The following is a 17,352-nucleotide window of genomic DNA, read 5'->3' on the forward strand; positions in this document are numbered from 1 at the left end:
GCGCCCGGGGCTGCGGCGCAGGAAAGGGCCCTGGGAAAGGGCGGCGGCGGCGCCCCCGGGGCGGGGCCGGGGCGGGGCCCGACTTCCCGGCTCGCCGCCCGCAGCGCCTGGCGGAGACCCGCGCAGCCCGCGCTCGCCATGAAGCGGCCCCGGGAGCCGATCGGCTCCGACAGCGAATCCGAAGGACCCATCGACGTGGGCCGCGAGGGCGAGCTGAGGTAAGGCGGGCTGGGGGCACGGGGCGCGCCGGGGCGAGCGGGCTGGGGAGCGGCCAGACGGGCGGCGAGCGCGGGGCTTATATTTGGGGCGGCCCGGGAGACGCAGGTGTGGCGCCACGGTTACGCGCACGAGTGCCGGGGATCCGGTGCGCTCTTGGCCCTTTAGGGCTCGGGATGCTGGGATGGAGGAAGAGTTCAGGTCGAAGTCTGAGGTCCGATTGGCGATCTCTTTCCGTCCAAGTGCCAGGTGAGGCTACCGGAGAGGACTTTTCCCTGAAAATCTTAGGAAACCCCCATGGACTGTTGGAATCCCACCCTCTTGGCTGGACTATACTGACTATTCAGAGTAACCATACTCTCTTAATTTTACCCTAGCACTTTTCATATAGTTACACACACACACACACACATACACGAGGCGGGGGGTGGGGTGGGGAAGACTTCCAGGGGAAGAAAATCTCCCTTGAGCAAATTGCACTTGAGAATTAAGGTTTTAGTATTGCAGAAAATAGTAGCTGATTTGCCCATCGTCAGTGCAGGGTCCTAGTCTCCAATTCCAGTGCACTTTCCACTGAACCACCCTTGCCAATGTCTTTCAGCCCTTGATACATTTTCTGACCCTGTTTCAAACCTGTAGAATAAACTGGATTTATATAGTTCTGCTACTTCCCAGTTCTGTGAACAATCAAAGCTTCAGCTTCCTCATCTGCAAAACGGGTCTAAATAAGAGAACCGACCTCATAGGATTATTAGGAAAATCAAATGAGGTAACCTGTGTCAAGGGTTTAGCACAGAGCTCAGCGCATTAGTGTCAGGGACCCAGAACACTTGAAAAAGCAGCAGGGAACGGACTAGGAGTCTGCAGGCCTGGGTCCCTGCCCCAAGTCTGCCACCAACTCACAGTGACCTTGGGCTACTGCTTTCCCTTTGTGAGCCAGTCTCCTCATCAGTAAAATAAAGGACAGTGAGTGGGAAAAGGAGGCCTATCTGGTCTCTCCTGGCTCATTCAAACCTGACTGTAGAATAGATTTGGAAGGGGGATTCAGTTCATTCTTAGGGGTGTTTTTGAGGGTATTTCATAATTTCAGTGATCTCCAGTTTTCTGAGACCAGGGGGTCCTGCCTCAATCACAAGCCCAAGTAAACTGCCACCTGCTTCCAGTTATTTCTGGTTTATAATAGGAGGTAATGTCCAGTGCATTAGGTTTGGGGGTATACAGTGCAATTTCCTGTGCAACTTATTAGCCTTTTAAAATTATTTAGCAGAAACTGCTATTTAGAGAATCAATTCCTTGAGTCTGTGCCTGCTAGGAGCAGGGGAAGGGCCCAGCACCATGTGGTGGTGGTAGTGTCTCAAATTCAGTGTCATTGGGTCTTCATGAATCAGAGGCATGAAATTGGTGTCAGAGAGCTAGGCTGATCAGAGCTGGCTTCTGTCCTCCAAGAATTTGCAGACTGGTCAGTGACCTGCCAGATCACACAAAAACCATGGACAAAATGGAAAATGGAAGGAGAGACCGACTTGGGGCTGTGAGAAAGCAACCTAAGGAGGGACAGATCACTCACAACCAAATGTGGCAAGGAGGGCTTCCTGAAGGTGGTGGCATTTGGACTATGGCATAAAGGATCAGTGGGCAGTCTTTTTCCTATACTACATTTTGTCCTTTCAACCAACCCAGAGCCCATTTTTTGAAGACTATCTAGATTCTTAGACAAGCAGACCCCCCACCCCCACCAAGAAGAGAGAAAGCAGTTGGACATCTGGCAGAAGCTGACTTATTAGACCCCTCTTTGTAGCACTCACCAAAGTGCCCTCCCCCCAGCAAATATCAATGCTTCAATTCAGGGAGCGCTGAATGCTGCCTGCTGTGGCCCAGACCCTGGGCTGGGCGTGGGGGGCCCAGATGTATCCTGCTCAGCCTCTGCCCTCAGGGATCTCTCACAGAAGAGCTTCATGCACAAAGAAAGCCAGATAAACAGTGGCAGGAGCCATGGGACTGAAGCAGCCAGCCTCCCCAGGGTCAGAGGCAGGGCGCAAATCCCCCACACTCAGAGATGTAAGAATAAAGAGCAGGGTGCCCCTGTCACTGTGGGCATCTGCCTGGTGGTGGTATCCGGACCCACATATGGGAATCACCCTCAGAGCTTCTATCTAACCCAGCCCCCTGACACATGTGGGTCTGAACTGAGAATATAGCATCTCCCATCCCCCTCTGCAAAAATTTAATGAGCATCTGCTACATGTCAGGCACTGGGTCAGGGTCTGCGGGTCGTTCCTGGTACCCTTTGAAGTTAGAGAGACCTGAGCGTGACTCTTACTACCATTAACTTGGACACGTAACTACCTCAGTTTTCTCCTCTGCAAAATGGTGATGTTAATAAAAGCCTCACAGGGTAAGGCTTTGATGAGGTAATGGACCTAAGGCACACAGCTCCCTGCTTTGGCACGAGGTAACTTCCAATTAATGCTGCTCCTTAAGGGGTCCCCATTCGGTAGAGGGTGCTATATTCTTGAGGCAGCATGGTCTAATGAAAAGCCAGAAGTCTGAAGACTGAACTTTGTGTCTCTATCACTCCAGCTATAAAATGATTATTTTTCCTAAATGGGAAATGGCCCCAATACTACTTCCCTCACAGGGCTATTGCACAATAAATGAGACAAGTGAACACAGAAGTGCTGTCTAGAGCAAAAAGTACTGGCTATGAAATATACATGATGGGACAATGACGATATGGGGTGCGCTGGGGAGAGCACTGGATTAAAAGCCAGTAGACTTGGCTCCAGTTCTGGAATTTCCTCTAATTTGCTGTGTGGCCTGAAGCAGATCCTTCCCCCTCTCTGAGTTTCCTTATTTTACCAGTGGGCTCAGTGCTCTCTGAGAGCCCTTCATTGGAGACTTTGTGATTCTGCCTCTGGTTGATGGGAAATGAGTGGGGTCACCTGCCAGGGCTTCATGGGGGAGTTCCCAAAAAGGAACTGAGGGTGAGCGCTGAGGGTGGTCAGGACTGGCCGCCAGACCACCTAGAAAGCTGCCCCTCCCCCCAGGAGACCACCCCAGAATTCTGGCTAGGGACCCCTCGAGGCCCATGGAGCAGATCCTGGGGGTCAACATATCTTCCCTGGGTCCTTGAAAATCTGCCTTATTTTCAGACTCTCAGACAAGAAGCTCTCACACCTCCTTCCAGTGTTAGGGCCAGATCACAGCCTGGGAGCGAGCAAGGTCTGGCTGAGCTCTTGGGAGCTTTAAGGTTGGGGGGACTGGAGGGCTATTCAGACAGACAGGAAATACGAATTAGGAGGGAAAACAATGCTGACTTTGGAGCCAGAAGACACGGATTCCCATGCTGGCTTTGCTCCTCAGCAGCTGCGTAGGCTGGGCAAGCTGCCTTAGCCCCCCCAGTGCTCCGCATCCTCATCTGTGAAATGGGGCTTTCCCTCAAAGGAGGGAAATGTATGTAGCAATGCCAAGGAAGCTGTGAAGTGAGGTTTGCCTGTGGGATGTGGGAGTGGAGGGAGAGGGACAATACTGCAGAGAACTAGGAGAGTGGGTAAAGGGATGGCCAGACTGCTGTGCCCTGAAAAGGGTGTGTCAGCCTTCAACAGATGGTCCCTGAGGAGGGATCAGACTGAGAGGCAGTGACGTGGGCAGTGCTAACCCAATACCCCTAGAGAGGCCTTATCCGGCCTAGGGGGACAAAGGCCATGTTTCTTAGTCTACCTTGGCTCTTGTGGCTTGTCCAGAGTGAAGCTTTGTAAACAAGCTGCCCTACAGATGTCAGGATCTGGCCGTCTGAGCCCTAGACCTAGCTTGCCGAGCCATCCCTCCCAGTAACTTTCACAGACCCTTACATTCTTGTCCAGATGTTTGGATGGAGACATCCTTTTACAGATGTAGCTGGAAAAAGCCAGGGGCATAGCAGTAGGTTTGACAAATGTTGATCTGGTTGGTCTCCCCTGCAATCTTCTCTCTTTGAGCGGTTGATCAAAATGATCCAAACTCTACTGCCAACAGGGTCATCATGTGGGCTGGGACCCTCCTGGTGAGCCACATATACCTCTGTTCCACAAAGGGCTAAGCCATAGATTCTATGGCATTACCTCTGTGTTCTCTGTCATGTTCCAAGCACTTGCTGAGTACTGGGTACAACTGTGAGTGAGACAGATATGGTTCATGGCCTCATGGAGCTTACAGCCTTGATGGAGAAATAGACATTAATCAAATAATCATAAAAATATAAAACAACAGACGGGCATAAATGCTATGAATGCAGGATGTCAGGAGAGTGTAGAGCAGGGGTTGTCTAGTGGGAGGGGTGACGTCAGAAAAGGCTCCGCCAGGAAGGTGACATCTGAGTTGAGATCTGAAGGGTAGTAGAAGTTACTACGCAAGGGGTCTGGGGTTTAGGGGGTGGGGAGAGGATGCTAGGCTAGGGGAACAGTATGTGCACCACAGGAAGGACTCAGTGCATTCCCAGGCTGGAGCAAACAAAACAAAAAAGAGTTGAGTCTAGGAGGTGACAGGGGCCAGCTGGGTTACCTGAAAGATGGTGGCTTTGATCCTAAAAGCATTGGAAAGCCCCTGATGAGTTTTAAGAGAGTGACATGATCAGATTTGCATTTAGATGATCACTCTGCCTGCTTGTAGGAGGTAAAATGGTACAGAGCGACCCAGCAAAAGACTCCTGCAGTGGATGGTCCAGCCATGTGGACTTGGTCCTGAGATGGGCAGTGGAGATAAAAGGACAGATTAGAGGTGTATTTTCGACTTGGAATGGGCAGGTTTTGATGGGGTGGGTGAGGACAGAGGAGGAATTAAAGATGGTGGCCAAGTGTCCACCCTGTAGAAGTGGGAGTTGGGTGCCTTCGCTGAGATGGGAACTCAGGGCGAAGAGGAGACATATTCCATGGAGGCAAGCTCCTGGGTTCCTGTTCTGATGTGTGACATTTTGCTTTCTGAAATAGCAGGGGAGTCACCTTGTCTAAAGTTGTTTGTGGCTGAGGTGTCTCCAGTGGGAGCTGGGCTCTGGTCCAGCCCGGAGACTGCGTGGGGCCTCTGGCGTGTTGGTCAAACGTATGTTCCTCATTGCAACCCAGCGAATCCCCTCCACTCCGAGAGCCTCTGAAGCAGGAAACCATTAAGAGGGCGAAGCAGTTGGGCTGAAGAGGATTTAAGTCTGTCTGGGCAGGAAAAGCCCCGGTGGGCTGAACTTCTTCCTTGCGATGGGAACTCCCAGGGTGCGAGCAAATATCCATCCTTCAGGCCCGCGGAGTGCAGTGGAGCGGAGGCCCGACATGCGCGGCGGGGCTGGGGCCTTCTGGGGAGGCCGGGCCGTGTCCCGAGAGTCCGCGAGGGGCCTGTGACCCAGATGCCGCCTCCCCCTCGACCCGGCCGCGCAGCGTGGGAGGAGGCGGCAGCTGCAGGCCGGGTGGAGGGCGGGCGGCCGGCGCGCCCGGCCCGTGGGAAGCGGCGGCATCTGTTCTTTCCACGCTCGTTCCCAGCGGCTCCCTCTGAAACCCAACCCGCCCGCCCGGCCCCGCCGCCGCCCGTGCCCTCGCCCGCCCCGCCCGCGGGATCGGGTTGCAGGAGCCGAGCGGCCGGGCTGTGGTTCCCCCGACGCCCGCGAGGGTCGCAGCGAGGGCGAGGGCGAGGGGCAGGGAGCGAGGGGCATGGGACTGGGCCGAGCAGGTCAGGTCCTGGCAAGAGCCAAGCCCCCGACCCGTGGCCCTCGCCGCCGGCGACTCTAGGGCAGGAAACCCAGTGTAGGGGAAGACGTGTGCCCGGGAGAAATGAGCCCCCGGGGAGAAGGGGAGATAGGGCATCCCCACCCACGCCTGCCCTGCGCCTCTTCCCGGCCTGCTGGGAGGGGGGCGGTGCCTGCCCACAGTCCAGCCTCCGAGGTCAGCCCAGGCCAGGGAGGTGGTCCTCGAGCTCTGAGAAATCAGCCTTTCTCTTCCTCTCCAGACAGATGGCCCGGCCTCTGTCCACTCCCAGCCCTTCGCAGATGCAAGCCAGGAAGAAACGCAGAGGGGTGAGTGTCTCAACAGAGTTGCCTGACAGAGGTTTGCCCTGAGTACCCAAGGGCCTGGCCCAGAGAACCCTGGTCAAAAACACCACCTGGAAACTACACTGCCTGAGTTCAAGTCCCGGCTCCACCAGTAGCTAGCAGGGTGACTTTGGGCAAGCCGCTGAACTCCGTGCCTCCTTGTCTCATCTGTGTAACTGAAATAATGACGGTACCTACCTCAAACGGTTGTTTCAAGATTAAGTGAATTAATATAATGCACTTGGAACAATAGCTGGCACAATTAGCCACCAGCCTCCCCCTGCTTCTCTCTGAGCCCAGAGCTTTCATTCTCTCTCAGTGTGCTGAGGGGTGAGGAAAGGGGACAGAAGACAGAGGCACCTCTCCTTTCTCTTGGCTCCACATTCTCCCAGGATATAGCTATACTTCTGCACTGAGACCCAGGATCTGACAGAGACCAGCCCTGCCCCTCACTAACCAAGAGACCTTAGCAAACCACTTCCATCCAGCCCTCTTTCTCTTTATCAGTAAAATGGGGGTTGTGATTTCTGCCCTGCTACCAGTATTGTGAGGTGAGAAAGAGCTAGTGGGTATGAAAGTCCTTCCTAGCTGGAGAAAGCAATGCCTAGGACTCCTAGATTTCATGACCCAGCAACCGAAGGGGTCTCCGTGGCCTAGCAGGGTCTTCAGGGCCTGCTCCAGTGCTGTTCTCATTGGTTGGTGCCCTGCTGTACCAGTGGCTGAGCATTTTGAACAGCATCCCTCAGATCAAGATGAAAGATCTGAGTTCTAGTCCCAGTCTTGCAACTTCTTTGCTGTGTGACCTTAAGCAAATCACTGCCCCTCTCTGAGCCTCCTCCATAATGTAAGAATGGATTTATCTACCTCACAGAAATATTGTGAAGGAAAATATGAGTCAATGTCCATCAAGCATGTTGGAAACTGTGATGAAGTGTGTACATCATTGTGTTTTAGATCATAGAGAAACGGCGCCGAGACCGCATTAACAGCAGCCTTTCTGAACTGCGGCGCTTGGTCCCTACTGCCTTTGAGAAGCAGGTATGTGACATTGCTGATCGTGCATTGTGATAAGGTTCACCTTTCGAGGCATCATCTCTTAATGATTGGTGGCAGCTGCCTAAAGTTCTGTGACGTCATTTACTGATATCTGTCCATGGACAGGAATAAGGGGATGGGATTTTATATTTATGGAGGTGGCTCGGGGGTTGCAGCTTTATGTCCATCATCCCGTGGAATTGAATCCTCAGAATGACCCTGAAGGGGAGGGATTATTATGCCCATTGCACAGGTAAGGAAACTGAAGCACAGAGAGGTGAAGTAACTTAACATCAGATCACACAGCTAGTGAATAGCAGAGCGAAGTGGAACACAGACTGTGTGATCCTACAGTGCCCTCTCCCTCTGCGCTACTGACATTTCCAGAACTATTTGAGAATAGAACAGGCTCCTTGGGGAGTGAGCTCTCTGTCACTGAACATTCCAGGATGGAAGGACTCTAGTGGGGTGTTAGTTGAATCAAGCAGACAGCCTCAAAGATTGTCACCGTGTGTGCCAAGGCACGGTCAAGGGGCCTGTGCTTTCCTTTATGCTGGGGGGAATGAGTCAGTCACTCCACAGACATTCACTGAAACCTTCACAAGCCCAGCCATGAACTAGACCTGGTACCTACCTTCAAGGGACTCACGTGGAGAGTCCAACCCTCAGGTTTCACCTGGGAGACCAGGTGATGCTGAAGGCTTTGGAAACATTCCCCAAGAGAGAGAATGGAGAGAAAGCAAGTGCTTTGGGGTAAGACAGTGAGCTCAATCTTGTGTGGGACTGTGTGTGTGAGTGTGAAGGTGGATTCCTGGTAAAGCTAGTCTAGGAGGCAAGTGGGTGTGCAGGAGTGACATTCTAGTGATGGTGCATGAAGCCACAGAGGTAGAGGAGTCTCTCTGGGGAGAGTGCACAAAGTGAGAAAAGTGAGCCATCACCCCCTGGAAACACCACTGTTTTAACTGGCAGTTAGAGCCACAAGCAAGGTAGAAGGACCCAGAAAAAGCGTTGTCATGGAAGGCAGGGGAGGAGGGCTTTCAGGAAGGATGATCAGTAGTGTGGTGGACAGGCAGGCTGAAATGAGAACTGAAGAGGATCTATTAGATCTGGAGGCCTTGGCCAAAGCAGAAGGCCAATTTCAAGCCGTGGTGGAGCGGGAGGAGGAGAAAATTGAGGCAGTGAGTGCCCATCGGCATGTGGAGATGTGAGCGGTAGAGGTCCGCTGAAGGCTGTCACTCTTTTATCTTCTGTACACACAGGGCTCCTCCAAGCTGGAGAAAGCCGAGGTCCTGCAGATGACAGTAGATCACTTGAAGATGCTCCACGCCACCGGCGGGACAGGTACTGATGCTCTATTCTCTTAGACTCATTCGTACAGCCAACATTTGGGGGCTGGGCCTGGGGATACATTGGTGAGCAAAGTAGACGTGGTCCCTGCCCTCATGGAGCTCACTGTCTACAGAGGGGCTGAAGCAGATCCAGGAGGAACTTTCACAAAACTTGCCTCTGCTCTTGGCATTGCCCTCTCCTCTTTCATTGTCTCCGCGTGTCCTGGCCCTTTCCTTAATTCCAGTCCTTCCACTACTGGTCCCCCCGCCCCCAGGGCCTCCTTAAGCATCAGCCTGAATGAGCTTGTCCCACTGGGACCCCAGTTCCAGGCAGGGTGGGGCCTGCCTGAGAATTTTAGCCACAGCAGTTCACTGGTGTGCCGACCCACTGGGCTAGGCTTCTGGGCTGTTGCGTCCTTGGCAGTGCTGGGAGGCTGTGTCGCACTCACAGTTGAAAACTAGTCACAGGATTGTAGTGGGATGCAAATGGAGCTCATTCTGTTATTTTGAGTGAGTCCATTACAATAAAGTCACGGAACTGTGGCTTTTAAAAGACTTCTGGACAAATGGAAATTTGTCTGCCTGAAGCCTTTCTGTGTGTTTTGGCGATTTCACAATTGGGAAACCGTGAAAGCTCCACAGACGTTGGCCACAAAGACTTAAATCCTAAAACCTTGACTTGCCGCCCCTCCAGGGGACAGTTGCATTTTAAGTGGCCCACCCTGGTGCCTGTCAAGCCTCGGTGGGCAGCAGTGTCATGTGGGGACAGGCAGCGTCGTGGGTCACATCCCAGAGATCCTGAAGCAGTAGGTGTGGACTGAAGTGTGAGTGTTTAGCAAGCATGCCCGGTGACCCTGATATAGGTGGTCACTCCAAGAACTTCTGCCAAAAGAATGCACCGCCGACAGTGAAAACTTGTCTCTAATCAACCAATGAGGGAGAGGTTTCACGCTACATTTATATTTCTCCAATTAAAAGAAAAATAGTGACTAATATTTGGGCAGTATTTTATAGTTTTCAAAATGCTTCCACGAATGTTATCTCATTTGATTCTCACGAGAGCCTCGAGGGTGGGGGTTGTCCTCACCATTTTCTGGCTAAGGGCTGGTGGGAAGACAGAGAACTGTGGCTTGGAGCCCTGGCTTTGGATTCGAACCCCGGCTTTACTACTTACTAGCTTTCTGTCCTTGGACAAATGATTTATTCTCAGACAAATGATTTAACCTCTTTATTCTTTGGTTTCCTCATCTCCAAAATGGGAATAACAATAGGTTTTTATGAGGTTTAAATTGGCTAATGCAAATTAAGCGCTTAGGAAGAACTCAGCAAGTGTTAATTAAAAACCGGTGACAGAAAAGTGATGGGATTTGCTCAAAGTTGCACAACTAAATATACAGTGGAGCCAGGCCTCACCAGGAAGGAGGCCTGACTCCAAACATCGTCTCCTGCCAAGCTGTCCCTCTGTGGGGCCTCAGCCATGAACCAGGGACCCGATATTTACTGCCATGATCATGAGGCCGGTGCTCACTGAGGCCCTTCTATCTTTGCCCAGAAGGTTGCTGAGAAAGGGGCAGATGTGGAGAGGCAGTGAGAGTGTGACTAGTTCTGCGGGCAGTCCCCGGGTCATCCCACACTGAAATCAGGTCAAAAACAGGGTCCTGGGCCTGAGTATAGTCGCTGAGGACCGGAGTAGGATCCTGCTTTCTGGACTGCCCTTTGGGCTGGGGAACAAACTCGAATGCCCATGGGGACCTAGCCAGTCATATAAACAATACCTAACTTTTCACTTATTGAGTATTTCTGTGCACCATTTCATTTTGCCCCCAAGCCCCTATGTGGCAGGTACTTTTTTTTTTTTTTTTTTTGGCAGTTACTTTTATATGCCCATTTCACAGCTAGGGAAATTGAGGCATGTCCATAGTCAGGGAGCTAGTGAAGTCTATGGTCAAGCAGCTGGCCTCCAAGGTGGCCTCATGCTTCACCGCTACACTCTGGCCTCCTCTCCAAGGAGTCTCCCATCTCTAATGGCTGCTGCCATCACCTCCCAGCATCTGCCCCCATCAGCAGGCAGGGTTGTCCTATACCTCCATGTGAGCAGCCATTTCATACCTGGCAAGGGTCTACTTAAGTGCAGTTATCTTGGCCACAGAGTTTCTTTTTTGAGTTTATCATGAATTGTGATGAAACCCATACTTTACATTTTATAATGCTTTATAGTTTAGTGAGCTCATTTGATCCTCATAGCCCACCTCCTCAACCCCAGGTGGGAATGATTATTCCCACTTTGCAGATGGGGAGACTGGGGCTCAGAGAGGTGAAGTGATGTGCCCAAGGTCACATAGGGGTGAGTGGGGAAGGCAGGTCCAGAACTCAGACAGTCTGACTCCAGGCTCAGTGCTTGTCTCCCACCTGGCATGCCCTCATCATGCCTCACTTTGCAGGATTCTTTGATGCCCGAGCCCTGGCAGTCGACTTCAGGAGCATCGGTTTTCGGGAGTGCCTCACCGAGGTCATCAGGTACCTGGGGGTCCTGGAAGGGCCCAGCAGCCGTGCGGACCCCGTGAGGATTCGCCTTCTTTCCCACCTCAACAGCTATGCAGCCGAGATGGAGCCTTCACCCACGCCCGCTGGCCCCCTGGCCTTCCCTGCCTGGCCCTGGTCCTTCTTCCATAGCTGTCCAGGGCTGCCTGCCCCAAGCAACCAGCTTGCCATCCTCGGAAGAGTGCCCGGCCCCATCCTCCCCAGCGCCTCCTCTCTTGCTTACCCCATCCCAGCCTTCCGAACCACTCCCTTGCGCAGAGCCACTGGCACCATCCTGCCAGCCCGGAGGAGTTGGCTGCCCAGTCGAGGGGCATCTTCTACCCGGAGGGCCCGCCCTCTGGAGAGGCCAGCTGCCCCTCTGCCTGTGGCCCCCAGTGGCAGGGCTACGAGGAGCAGCCATGTGGCCCCTCTCCTGCGGTCTTCTTCCCCTGCCCCTCCTGGTGTTGTGGGGTCTCCTGCTTATGTGGCTGTCCCTGCCCCCAGGCCCTCTTCCCCAGGGCCAGCTGGGAGGCCAGCAGGAGCTGTGCTTTGCCACCCCTGGGTCTCTGAAATCACTGAAATCGGGGCTTTCTGAGCTGGCTTTGCCCGCAGGAGTGAGGAGAGTTCTTTATCCAGGAGCTCTAAAAATGGCGTTGCCTTTTCTGTTCTGCTTCCTGGACTGGTTCATATATGAAGGTGTCTTCTTCATCCATCAGAGGCCCCCTCCTTCTTTGGCCCATCTCCTCTCCTTACTGCTTGTCCCAGCTTCTCCCGGAGCTGAATGCTGAGGCTTGGTCTCATTTCTTCCCTGGATAGATGAGTCCTGGGGGAGCCCCTGAGAGCTGTGCCCAGACCCCTCTCCTGCCCCAGCACACATGGGGCAGTAGGCATTAATCTCAGGTCTGGGAACAATGCTTTCACTTAAAACACATAATGGCCTAAGACACGCTGCTTCCCTGGGGATCAGACCCCAATCAGGAGCAGTGACTGACTGGCCCACGGCGCCAGAACACAGAGTCTGTCTCGTTTCCTGAGACAGTAACTGCACAGACGTCTCCTGGGAACCTTGTCTTCCCAGCCCCCCGTCTCCTACCCACCCCATCGCAGTGAACCCCAGGATAGACCTGCTGTCCACTATGGCCAAGGCTGAAGATTGGGATCCCAGTAGGGCCGGTTTCTGCCCTCTTCCCAGCTGCAGACACCCACCCTCCAGCTGACCAACAGTTCCCCTCACACAGCTGGGAGGTGACAGGGTGTCCTCATCACCAGGCTTCAGATGGCACCCCTAGACAGGAACCAGGATTGAGAGACAGGGAACCCAGCTCCCTGACTCTCGCAGGGTCACCGCGTCCTCCAGGCGTGTGGTCCCGTTGGATACACAGTGCAGAGGACCATGTTCCCACGTGATGGCGCCCAGAGAGGAATCCTCTTGGGATTCAGCCCCAGACGTTTGTGCTGCCTGGTTTGCATCCGGCTCACGGAGCCCAGACTGCTGGGACCGCCAAGGGCTGTCAGGCTGGACAAAAATAACTGCAAGGAGGGGCGAGAGGAAGGACAGTCAGAGGCGGTTCGGCCCTTCAAGGTCACACAGTGGGTCGAGGGCCTGAGATCCTGTTCACCCGGGATTCCACGCAGCTGGCTCTGCTCAAAGGCCATTCATTACCCAGCTCCAGCCCAGGCCACTTTTCCTCTAATGGAGGGAACAATGGCCCAGAGACCATTCCCAGTGGAACAGCAGAGCCCGGACAAGACGGGCAGACCAGGACTGACATACAACTGGCCCAGTGTTGCCGGATAGTTGTTAAAATGTAGAAACACTTCTGTGCTCATTGACAAATACCTGCTTTCCTTGCATGCCTCCAAGTGCCGCCACCACATGGCTTTCCTCCCAGGACTCCGTGCTGATTGAGGCCCGGCAGACCCAAGGCTGTGGTGTCCTCCAGCTGGCAATGCGTTGGTGCTTATTCTGCACTGGTTATTAAATGCTTCCTATGTCACCCCCTGGAAGAATCTCCCACCCTCACCCTTCGATGGAACTGCCCTCCCCAGAGGCTGAATTGAGGAGACTCCCTGGGCTCAAAAGTAGAGTTTGCAAAAGCCCTGGGGGAAAAAGGGCCCTTTCAGAGAAGTGGGTAGAAGGGCAGAGATCATTTAAATGACCCAGAAAGCTCTTTTGAGAAGGCAAATTCCTCAAGGAGGGATAAAGAACTAAAGTAATCCTTTCACTCTTCACTGTGAGTTAGTTGGATCAGATACTGCGGTCCTCCTGGACCCATCTGTGATGGACGACAGTGAGGAGAGAGGCATCATTTCTGGGAGGGGATCACTGGCCAGCAGTGCTCCTGAGGGAGACAGAGATAGAGGGAGACAGAGAGGGAGGGCAGGGCAGTCAGCAGGCTCCCAGGAGTTGGGAGAGGGGGACAGAGGGAGGTAGCAGAAGGCGAAGACTAACTTCGCCTTTCTCACAAGGGGCGGGGGAAGAATTTATCCTCTCCCTCCTCCTCCCCCTCCTCCCCAACTTTCCCCTCCTCCCCCTACCTCCTCCCCCCTCCCTTCTCTCCTTCTCTCCCTCTTCCCCTCTCCTCTCGTCCCCTTCCCCCTCCTCCCCTCCTCCTCCTCCCTGGCCACCCCAGCTCACTGCTCCCAGGTCACTAGGTCAGTGCTCCGGTGCCGCAGTTTGGCCACTTCTTAGCCCAAGAATCCAAGATTTACTCATGGTGGGACAGTGGGAAGCACATTTTCATGTTGCAAAAACCCAACTCCAAAAGAACCATCTGACACCGTTGAATGAGGTGGAAATGGCCCAGAACTTCCAGCATCTTAGTTGCTCTTGGGTTTATTCTCCCTGGGAGATTGTCGGGGGAAGGTGACTGTGTGTGTTGGTTTTGGTGCTTGAGGGCACATATCTCGGTTTTTATGCCCAAGTCTTTCTGGTACCACTGACTCCCACCCCATTGCTGGGGTTGTCGCAGACATTCAATAAAGTTTGTTTTTTTTTTTTTAGCTCTTCTGGACACCTCTGCCAGGTTCTTAAATATCTCTGGAGTCCACCCGCTTCTCTGAACACACAGTCTTCATCCTGATCTGTCCACATTCCCTCTCTCCAGATCACTGACCTCCAAAATGTTGACCTGCTTCCTTCTTGCTTTGCCAGTCAGTTCTCAACACAACCAGAGCTTTAAATGTGCAGACCACATCGTATCAACTTTGGTTTCAGATCCTCACTCTACTACCCTGTTGTTCTAAGGGTAAATCCAAACTCTTCCTCTTCTGGTCCCAAGCTCACTTCCAGCCTTACTTCTTGCCAGTCCCAATCTTGTTCCCTGGGCTTCTGCCACCATGGCCTTCCTCCATTTCCTCCACATTCCAACCACATTCCCACCTCCAGGACTTCACATATGCTGTTCACTTTGCCCAGAATGCTTTTCCTCTACACCTTGAAGGCTGAGCTCTTCATACCCTCAGGCCTTGGCTTAAATGTCACCTCCTCAGAGAGGCCTTCCCTGATTACTGTGCTTGAATAGTTAATCTATCTCAAAGCCCCCTACTGTTTTCTTCTCATATGAAATGTACCATTGCACATCTGTTTGTGTGTTTACCTGCTCATTGACTGTCTCCCACACCAGCACATAAGCTCTGTGAGGCCAGGGACCATGCCTGGTTTGCCCTCCACCCTGTATCTGGTGCCAAGCATAGTGCCTGGCTCAAAGGCAGGGTTCAATAAATTTTTGTTGAATAAATGAACTAGGGGTGGTGAGGAATCTTCTGGACTTATGTTGCTGGATGGTACAGGCTCTTCTAGGGGTGAATCCCCTGCTGGCTAACTTTGAGGGGTGGCTGGAGAGCAAAATGAGAGCCAGGGCCAGGGGACTGGAAGTTCTGGCAAATGCTGAAGGAACTCTGGCCAAAGAAAAGCACGAGTGTGCCTGCTCTGGAGTGCACCCTGACAGCTGAGAACAGGCAGGCCGGCCCTGCCAGAAGGTCTTGTTCTCCACTCTTGGCCCGGCTCTCTCTGATGGATTTGGCTTGCAACAAATCCAGCAAACATTTGCAGAGGTCTGCTCCGTGCCAGGCCAGGCGTGACAGAGCCAGAGGTGACGAGGACGCGGTCGCCCTTGGGGGGTACACCCTGTCTCAGTGACAGCTGGGTAGGGTGAGTGGAGAGAGGTCTGCAGAGAAGGCTGAGGGGTGTCTGCCTTGGCCTAGGGGGGTGGCCATGGAGGAGGGGCACGCTGGGAGGAAGCCTTCCTGGAGGAGGACAAAGGGAGTCGTTCTAACCACGGAGGGAACCTCTTCAAGGGCCGCTCTGGAAGCTGGCCTGAGGTGAGCACCGGCCTTCAGTGACAGAGCGAAAGAAAGGCTAGTCTGGGCACTGAAGCCAGACTTCCTGGGTTCAGGCCCCATCTCTGTTCACTTATTAGGGCTGTGGCCTCGGGCACATTACTTAACACCCCTGAACCTCAACCTTCTCATCTAAAGAACAGGGATGATGCTGTAAGAGCTACTGTTAGCTGACTGGTAACTACATGCCAGACACTGTGCCAGATGCTTTTCTTGGAATGCCCCCATTTTACAATAAGGAAACTGGGCCAAGACATAGTTGCCTAAGGTTAGGTGATAACTGGAATGGGATGACACCTGGAGAGCTCTTGGTACAATGCCTGGGTCGTATGAAATGCTCAGTGCATCTTAGCCATGAGTGTCATTATAGAAAGAGGCTGGTTCCAGATTGTGAGAGGCCTCCAGTGCCGTGCAGTGTGTGGGCTTCAGCCTGTCAGCAGTGGAAGCCGTGGAAAGTTTTGCCCGGTGAATGCTAAGGTCAGCCTTTATTTAAGAAACTCCTGTTTGGGGTGGTGTGGACGACAGGGAGGAGTAGTATTCAGGCTCAGTTCCACCTGTTCACTGGCCACACCAAGAGGATATTTTGATATTTTGAAAAATATCAGTGTCCAGGCCCCAGAGAGGATGATTTAACCTATCTGCCGTGGGGCTCGGCATCCCCTAAGGAGGTATGAAGAGTTAGGATTTCTTTCCTAGTCAAGGTAAATTTCAATTCAATAGGTGAACTGGACTCCAGCTTGTGAGCCTGAAAAGGTTGATGTTTTCAGAGAAGTGAAGTAGGAATGAAGTTCCACAAGAGCATCTCCGTCCTGCAGCCCCATCTAGTCCCCAGCCCAGAGCAGGTGCTTAAGAAACATGATGTGTTGAGAGCTTTAGGGACTTGTGCAGTCAGCCCTCTGTATCTGTGGCTTCCACATCTGCAGATGCAACCAACCACGTATTGAAAATATTTTTTTTTAATTTCCAGAAAATTCCTGCCCTTTCCTGTGCCCTCTTAAGGCTGACACAGTGCCTTGAGAGGCTAACACAGAAGGGTAAAGTAAGTCTCCATAACACCCAGGGAAGAGACTGAGAAACTCCTCTTTGGTTCCTGCCTGAAGTCACAGCTGAAAAAAAGTTCCAGGAAGTTCCAGAAAGCAAAACTAGAATTTACCCCAGCCAGCAATTATTTACATAATATTTGCATTGTATTAGGTACTATAAATAATCTAGAGATGATTTAAAGCATATGGAAGGGTGTGGGTAGGTTATATGCTTATCTTACACCATTTTATAGAAGGGAGTTGAACATCTGTGGATCTTGGTATCCACGGGGGGTCCTGGAACCAATCCCTGATGGATACTGAGGGTTGACTGTAATTCATTCAAGAGTCACTTACAGGGCAGGGTATAGCTCAGTGGTAGAGCACATGCTTAGCTTGCACAAGGTCCTAGGTTCAATCCCCAGTACCTCCACTAAATAATAATAATAATAATAATAATAATAATAATAATAATAATAATAATAATAATAATAATAATAATAAAAGATACATAAATAAACCTAATTATCTCCCCCCTCCAAAAACAAAACAAAACAAAAAAAGAGTCACTTACTATTTTATGACTTTGTGGAAAACTCAAGACATTAGCTTCCTTCCCTCCTTCCTAGGGAAAGAGGGCAGGAAAAATCAGGTCTGCATATCACTTGACCCCATTAATAACAGCAAATGTTTTCGAGCTCTTGACCTACATTATCTCATTATTTCATATAATAGTAGATATTCTTATCCCCATTTTAGGGAAGAAGAAATTGAGACTCAATTTGTTAGTGAAAGCACCCAAAGTTCACAACACTAATGAATGTTCTAGCCAAAATTAAAACCT

At 52.2% G+C, this 17,352-nt stretch overlaps 1 protein-coding gene and 1 non-coding gene across 3 annotated transcripts; both read left to right on the forward strand.

Moving 5' to 3' along the window:
- HEYL (hes related family bHLH transcription factor with YRPW motif like) lies at nt 1-14,889 on the forward strand. Of its 2 annotated transcripts, none has more exons than XM_074376780.1 (5): nt 1-218; nt 6,181-6,247; nt 7,217-7,300; nt 8,557-8,638; nt 11,067-14,889. In XM_074376780.1, exons 1-5 carry the CDS (start codon nt 139-141, stop codon nt 11,738-11,740), a joined length of 987 nt encoding a protein of 328 aa, XP_074232881.1. In that variant the 5' UTR covers nt 1-138; the 3' UTR covers nt 11,741-14,889. The 2 variants fall into 2 exon arrangements, with proteins under 2 accessions (XP_074232881.1, XP_074232882.1); XM_074376781.1 differs by having other exon boundaries at nt 90-218; nt 6,185-6,247.
- A 1,583-nt stretch (nt 14,890-16,472) lies between these two features.
- Nucleotides 16,473-16,594, forward strand: LOC123618296 (small nucleolar RNA SNORA26). Its single transcript, XR_006726705.1, has one exon. It is a non-coding gene; the product is annotated as a small nucleolar RNA SNORA26 (small nucleolar RNA).
- Nucleotides 16,595-17,352: the final 758 nt, after the last annotated feature.

Source organism: Camelus bactrianus, chromosome 13, assembly GCF_048773025.1.
Source record: "Camelus bactrianus isolate YW-2024 breed Bactrian camel chromosome 13, ASM4877302v1, whole genome shotgun sequence".
Lineage (NCBI taxonomy): Eukaryota > Metazoa > Chordata > Mammalia > Artiodactyla > Camelidae > Camelus > Camelus bactrianus.